The following is a 7,445-nucleotide window of genomic DNA, read 5'->3' on the forward strand; positions in this document are numbered from 1 at the left end:
ACCTTAGCGGTCTCCTGCTTGGGCTTAAGCACTAGCCTGGCAATTTGGGGACTGGGCTTTCCCCCCCCCCCTTTTGTCTTTTTGGTCCAGTCCCTGATGACCTGTGTGTTACAGACAAACAGCCCAAGTCTGACCCACCTTTGGCCGAGGCCTCGAAGCCTCCCAGAGCCCCTGGAGAGCGGGATACGTTTCTATTCGCGTTTGTAATGGTTCCCGGCACGAGTGAGAACGCGTCTGCCTGTGACCCTGGCCGGGATTGTTGTCCGTGGGGGACGACCCCCCGCTCGCTCGGTCCCATCTCCTCCTCGATTCTGTCTCGTTTCAGGACTAGCCAAGGGTGTGTCCACATCATAGTGGCCCAGACCAAAGACAGCAAGTACACGCTGGACCAGACGAGCGCGGTCTTTGGCAGCATCCCCGAAGTGGTGCACCACTACTCCAGCGAGAAGTTGCCTTTCAAGGGGGCGGAACACATGACCTTGCTGCACCCCGTGCACAGCAAGCTGCACTAAGGTCCGGCCAGCAAAGCGCCGGCCAGGCCCCTCCTCCCGCGACGTCGGCGCCCAACCAGCATCCGGGGGGCGAGGCGGGGACCGCACCCCGGGACTTGGTGCGAAGTGAGTCTCCGTCTAGAAGGCATCCTAAATCCATTCCGTGACACTCGGTCGCTGACCTGTTGCTTTTCCACAACGAGAAATCATGATTTACCGGCTGCCTCCGCTCTCTGGGGTAGGTGTTCTGTTTTGGGGAGGGGAGACTCTCAGGAAAGGTGAGTCAGGAGTCCAGGAATATTGTTTTCCAAAAACGTGCTAGTTGTCACGTGGAGGACCTGGTCTCTAAACAAACCAACAAAAACGCAATTGGCATTAATACGAGGCAATAAAAATGGTCACATGGGCCCAGGGAGCGCAGGTTACGGACCCCTTTTCGGAGAAACGGACGAAGAGTGGAAAACGAGTGAACAGCAGGTGATTTGGAGAAAGCCGTGGAGTCCGTGAAGATTCACAACTCTGACAAGATTACTTTGTTGCTCAGCCTTCTAAGAAAGTTGTGTTTTCTCAATCTCTGGGGACTTTTTTATCATTATTCATAGAAGCATAAACAGGCAGGAAGACGCCCCTGACTTAAGAATCAGCAGTATAAATTAAGCCTTGGCATCGTTTTAATTCTGAATTCTAGAATGAAATATACAACAAATCTGAAAATTTGAAAAGCTCAGCAGCCTCGAGCTGGATGATTTTTGCTGGATGATTTTGCAGAACCCTAGTACCTTCGTTCCATCCTCGGGCATTTCGGTTGTTGGGGCTGGTTTTTAATATTTGCTCCCTAGTTTGATTTGCTTTGTGTTTGGGAGTAAATGCTAAGTATATGCATATGTGTACCTCTCTCCGTCCGTCCCTAGGACATGACTGCCCGTGCTCCCCTCCGAAACGTGCAGTGTCTCCTGGGCTATGCAGAGCAGGCCAGCTCCCGGCATAAAGATATTTCTAAAGAGACCAAGGTTTCCCTATGAAGATATTAAATTAATATTCCTAGTCTGCTTACCTTCATGGTTTATTGGGAACTTACATTGACCGTTGACTTACTGTGAAAAAAATTATGTAAAAAACCACGAGAATGGCTTCCTGTGAGGAGACCCCGGGGACGGCCAGCGGTTAGAGCCGAGCAGACGCTTCTGTGTTCCGGGTCTGCCGCGTGGACCTCAGAACTGGCCCGCATACACGTGCACCGTCATCCATGAAAAGCTCATTTTTGTGGCTCCTTTTAAATACACGGAAGAAGTTGATTCGGTTAATTTTTAGGAAAGCATATCTTTCTGGTTAGTAGTTATCATTCTGTCACGATTTAGAGGTTAGTAAATCCTTGCTTTTTTATTCAGTTAAGGTTGTCGCCAACGGGTTGTGTGATCTTGGATTTAAAAACTTGAGAGGAACCTTTTCTTACCGAATCTCAGTGATTTTATTAATAAGAGTCTCCTGTGTTTTAAATACTGACAGAATGTTTTCAGTGTGTATTCACTCTGTGTGACATCTTTGGCACAAGATTTTTTTTGTTACTTTTAGCATCTACAGTTCCAATTCCAAATCAACAAATATTTATTATCTTCCATATACAAATCACTTATTAAACTTATTTTTAGTTCAACATTCTAAAAGTGAAACCTTATTTTCTACTTAAACTTATTCTACAGAATACAGCGGTTATCCTGATTGTAATAAATGCTAAAAGCTTTGTACAGTTTTTCCTTGTGCACTAAATGGTTTCTGTCGCCCCCGCCCCCCAACTGAGGAGTGTGCAGCGAAATGACATTTCGACAGCAAACCTGATGCGTTACGTGTTCATGAAGCTTCGATCACACGCTCAGTATTGTGCTTCCTCTGCAGTCGTGACTCGTGACCTCCTTCGTGCGCCTGGAGGTAGACACGTGGGCTTGTAAATGGTCCAGCTCCCTCAAACCAGACGGGAGGCTGTAACAGGAAGGGACGGAGTAAGTCAGGAGGGGGCTCGCCTGCTGTGCTCTTCCCCCGGGCGGAGGAAAGCCAGGGGCTTCCCGGCTTCAGGGCCCAGCAGGTGTCGCTAGCGGCTTCCTGGGGTTGGGGGCGCGGCTCCTGGGCCCGCTGATCCGAAACCCTGTGACGCGTTTCCACTCTGGGCTCTGAGTGCTTGGGTTTTTTGTCATCTTGTCTTGATGCAAGTACTTGCCCATAGTCTTCATCCTTGTGCGTTACCCCGGTCTCCCAGGGTATTTTCCGATTCCTCCTAAAGAGGATCATGTCCTCTAGCAAATTTGTGCTCCCTGGCCTTGAATATGGCATCCTCGGGCTTCGTCCGTCTGTGACCCTTCTCCATCACCGGCCCGTTTAAAAAATGATGAATTTAGTACCTTCATTTCCGGCCTATAGGACATTTCTTTTTATTTTGCTACCACAGCTGTTTCTATCAGGATGGATTTCAACCAGTGGAGTTGCAGGATTTCAATAAGTAGGAGTAGAATAACGGAGCGTTACCATGTGTCCAAAAAGGAGAGTATTGATGTGCCGCCTCTGTCGGGGAGAGAAGCGTCCTTTTAAGTTTTCCAAAGTACTTTCTTCTTAAGTGTTTAAAAAAAGAGCCTTTATTCTTTGCGGACTCGTCCGTCATTTACTGGCCTCTGCCAGAGGCTGGGGCCGCGAGTAGAAGTTGGAACGGGTGGGGAAATAGCTCTGACCGTTGCAGGGACTATTTGACCGTAACATTACTCGTTAACGGTCATTGTTAGTAAACCACACTTGATTCCGAAGAACCGAGCATCTGAGATAGTCTTCAGTTGCTTTTTGAACAAGGGCAGCCTTTCTGTTCTATTAAAATGCCCGTTTACAGTCGGAGGTCCGTGCCTCCTGTTTCCTTCCGTTTAGGGGAGAAGGCAGACTCCCTTGTCCGCCACGTGCACCAGTTCGCGACACGTCTTTGGCGCCTGCCTCACAGACTTCTCTCCGTCATTAGCTGTCCGCCCGCCGTTTTCCGTAGGCAGCCCTGTTCTCTGGCTTCTGTGCCGGCCACCCGATGACCGTGCGTCCAGGTGGCGCGTGCCCGCCGCCTAGCGGAGGGAGAGCGAACTGCAGGCGGCCCGATGGCGCGCCTCGCTTGCCATCTGGAAACGTGGCCTTTCCTGCCGCCTCGGTGGTTTGCGGACTGTGCCTGGATCACGTCGTCTAGAACCTGAGCCGTGTTTTCATGAAGCTGCAGGCGGGCATCTCATTGGTCGAGTCCTTGACCGTCCGCCTACCTTGTTGGCGGGCTTTACCGTTTTCCCACAACTAACACATACGTTTAGCGTTTGAAAATGCCGTTAGGACGTGTGTGACCCCAGCACCCACGTGTGGCACTTGAGTCATTTATGCCCGAGACACTGTATAAAATTCCAGCCCTCCTGAAGGTTTTACTCTCAGATGCCGCTTCAAATAAACACCGTTCCAAGAAAACTAGTGTTTTTGCTCTCGGGTTACTTTTGAGAATCCCGCCCTTTGTAAGCACCTCCTGCGGCGAGGGCAGCAGCCCGGGGCGCCTTCCCCCTGCCATCATTGCTGACCTGTGGCAGGGAACCGCTGGACCCACCGGCAGACCCGATCCTACTTGTTTCTCCCGGGGCACCGGTCTGGCTTCTTCCCGAACCAGACGTAGTGTCGTGAGCCCCCCGCCCCCCCCCCCACTGTTTCCTCGGCATCTTGTGCGTGGACAGCTGTGGCCTGTGTCCTCACCTCTTACTCGGCTGTAATCGTACAGGTGCCCCTGTCCCACCCATGGGAGGTGATGCTTCAGTCTGTGGTGAAGCTTGAAATGTATAATTTTTTAAACTTGTACCAGGTGATCCTGATACCCAGCCGTGGCCGAGCACCCCCAGTGGAAGGTGCTGTTGAGGACAAGTGCGCAAATACATCCACTGAGGTTCTAGAAGAAGGCTGTCGTGTTGAGTCCTTCAGGATCAAATGTTTTTTTTTTAAGTTTACCTATTTTGAGAGAGAGCACAAGCAGGGGAGGGAGGGAGAGAGAAAGAATCCCAAGACTCAGCACTGTCAGCACAGAGCCCGACACGGGGCTTGAACTCCCGAACTGTGAGATCGTGACCTGAGCCAAAGTCGGACGCTTAACCGACTGGGCCACCCAGGCGCCCTTCAGGATCCAATTTTTAATTCCCGTCGAACGTTCACATAATTGGCCTGGCGGTACAAGTGCCTATTGTGTCTTTCCATCTGTGTGTAACGAAAGGAAGGGCACGTTGAAAATGAGGTCCCCACCCCCCAGCAGTCAGAGTAACGTTTTTCAGGATCCAGGTTGAACACGCATGTGAGAGCCCAGGCTGTGGCCGTTGAGTGTCAGGCTCCGACCCTGTGGACCGTCAAGGTGAGGACCCGGTGTTCTGCTGAAGTGCTTCCTTGCTACCTTCCCGCTCCGGAGTCCCGCGCAGCTCGCCGAGCCAGGCCGGGGCCCCTGTCTCCAGATCCGCACACTCGGAAGAATCTGGCAGCTCATCCCGGGCGAGTCACGGCGGAGGGCGCCGACCACAGCCTGCTCCTCACGGCCTGCGCCCTCCCCTCCCGCAGAGAGAGCAGGCCAGGCCGCAGAATCCCCCACCTTTGAAGGACACTAGCGGGGTGACGGGTGTGAGCTAGCCGCGTGGTTTTGGTTAACAAGTGAAGCATCAAGTTAAGAGCGACACCAGGCCAACAGCCAAGACATGGAAGCAACTCACGAGCCCACGGACTGATGAGCGGGCAAAACCAGGTGTGCTCACGACAGAACGGGACGGTAGTCGGCCTTAAAAGGAAGGAAACGCGGACGCGTGCTTCGGTGCGGGTGGGCCCGGAGGGAGCGTGCGGAGTGACGAGCCAGGCACAAGGGGACACGTATGGCAGGATCGCACGTATAGGACCCCCAAGTTCGCAGGAACGGTGAGGGGGATGGCGGGCGCCAGGCTGGGCACGGCGGGCAGAGGAGGGCTCTTTAATGGCACGGGGGACGGGCTCTGCGAGACGAAATGCTCCGGAGGCCGTTAACGCCGCGGTGCAAAGGTACGTACCGCCTCCACCGAACTGCACGCACAGAAACGGTCCGGTGAAAATTTTATTATGTCTTTCACCGGGGGATGAAACCCAAAACGGTGCCGGTCTGTTCGACGTCCGGAGACCAGTGGGTTCTCTCCCCGTGTGCGAGCCTCGTGGGCTCGGGCCGGGAAAGCGGGGATCGGGTGTGAGGTATGGTCTCCGCCACCAGACCGGTCAAACCCGTGCTGGGTCTGCCAGGTTGGCTCTGAGGGCCTATCCTTTCCCCGGCTCGGGAGAGGCTCTCCTCGAAGGAGCGATGGTCTGAGGCCCTGATAGTCAACGCACTCTTAGGCATTGAGGGGATTCGGGCTGCAGAGTGCAGGTTATCACCTCCAGACCCACACGGGGCCCCAGAATTCCGGCCCCCACGCTGTGAATCGTGCTGGGATGAGTCACCAGGCCGTCTTGGTTCAGACTTACAGTGCTTCCCACGTGATGCTTTTTTAATGATTCGGATTGCCTTCTGATTTGCATCCATAAACGGGATTCCTGAGTTGGATTCATGAGCGAAACATACGTCACTTGTGCCTATAAAAGCTAATCAGTTTAGGGGCATCTGGGTGGCTGTCGGTTGAGCGTCCGACTTCGGCTCGGGTCATGATCTCCCGGTTCGTGAGTTCGAGCCCCGCGTCGGGCTCTGTGCTGACGGCTCAGAGCCTGTTTTGGATTCTGTGTCTCTGTCTCAAAAATAAACATTAAAAAAAAAAAGCTGATCCGTTTATCAGGGTATCGACCAGCACGTTGACCAGCGTGCATCATGGTCTCGGTGAATGACAAGACAGACACGTCGGTACTCATTTTGGGCTGTTTTCAGTGGCATGTTTGCAAGTGAAACATCGCCCCTCAGATCCTCGCAGTTTTTAGAACGGAGAATGTCGGGGCTTTGGAAGGACTCTCACAAGGAGCCGCCCCCACCAGCCTCAGCGCGGGCCGCCTCGTCGCCACCTTTGTTTAACCCACGGCCGCACCTCCTCACGCTCCGTGAACATTCTTCGTACGCAGCGTGGCTCCGCTCTTCCGCACCAGGGGGATTATAACTGCTAAATGAAAAGCTTTCTTCCGTTGTGAAAAAACATACATGCTCAGGAAAAAAAACCCAGCGCGTGAAAGAAAACAGGAGCGTCCGTCGTCTTCGTGACTTCCCAGGCTCTGGAAAGTCACAGAACTGCTCAGCTAGTGCGTGTACCGGGCAGCCTCGGCAAGCCTCTCCCTGCGAGGCCACAGTCTGCCTGTCCGCCTGCACCTCACACCGGACTGGCCACCCGCTCCTAGAGATGGCATCTGCTCAGAACTGTGGTGGGCACCCAGCGCCCTCCCATGTCCCCGCAGCCGCATCCTCCCGTGTCCCTGTGGCCGCCCCCTCCCGGGCCGCCCCCTCCCGTGTCCCCGCGGCCACGTCCTCCCGTGTCCCCACGGCCTCCCCCTGTGTCCCCGTGGCCAGTGCCCTAACGCGAGGACACAGCACTGGTCAGGCAGGCCGGGTTGGCGGCCTCATTCAGCCTCTTAACTAGCCCGGAGTCTTGGGCCACTGCCTTCACCCCCGCCACCTTGTCTGTAAGCTGGCGAGAACGCTCACCTTGCCGCACCATGAGGCCGAGAGAGACTATCCCGTTTGTGCGGCATGTGCTGGACGGTCCACAAATGCCAGCCGCCATTATTAGCGAATTGTAATAGGTCCTTTCTACCAAAAAGGGGCCGTGAACTTCCCGGCGGCCAGTGTGGCCGGTGCCGTCCCTCTCTGCTGTCCACAGATTTTGTTTCCAGTTAATACTCTACGCTGCCACAGAAGCCCGCTCCGGCCTCGTGGCCTCCGGCACAGAGACCCTCACTTCTGGCTGCACAGAGGGGGACCTGGGGGCTCCC

At 54.1% G+C, this 7,445-nt stretch overlaps 1 protein-coding gene across 1 annotated transcript in view; it reads left to right on the forward strand.

Annotated features, from left to right (window-relative positions):
• SHE (Src homology 2 domain containing E) overlaps positions 1-2,241 on the forward strand; it is a 29,476-nt gene extending 27,235 nt beyond the window's left edge. Inside the window, exon 6 of the mRNA XM_040452355.1 lies at positions 209-2,241. Within this exon, the coding sequence (XP_040308289.1) occupies positions 209-512 (304 nt within the window). The 3' untranslated portion in view covers positions 513-2,241. The remainder of the gene's footprint in view (positions 1-208) is intronic.
• Positions 2,242-7,445: the final 5,204 nt, after the last annotated feature.

The sequence above is a fragment of the Herpailurus yagouaroundi genome, unplaced genomic scaffold (assembly GCF_014898765.1).
Source record: "Herpailurus yagouaroundi ecotype Mexico unplaced genomic scaffold, PumYag 207, whole genome shotgun sequence".
Classification (NCBI taxonomy): Eukaryota; Metazoa; Chordata; class Mammalia; order Carnivora; family Felidae; genus Herpailurus; species Herpailurus yagouaroundi.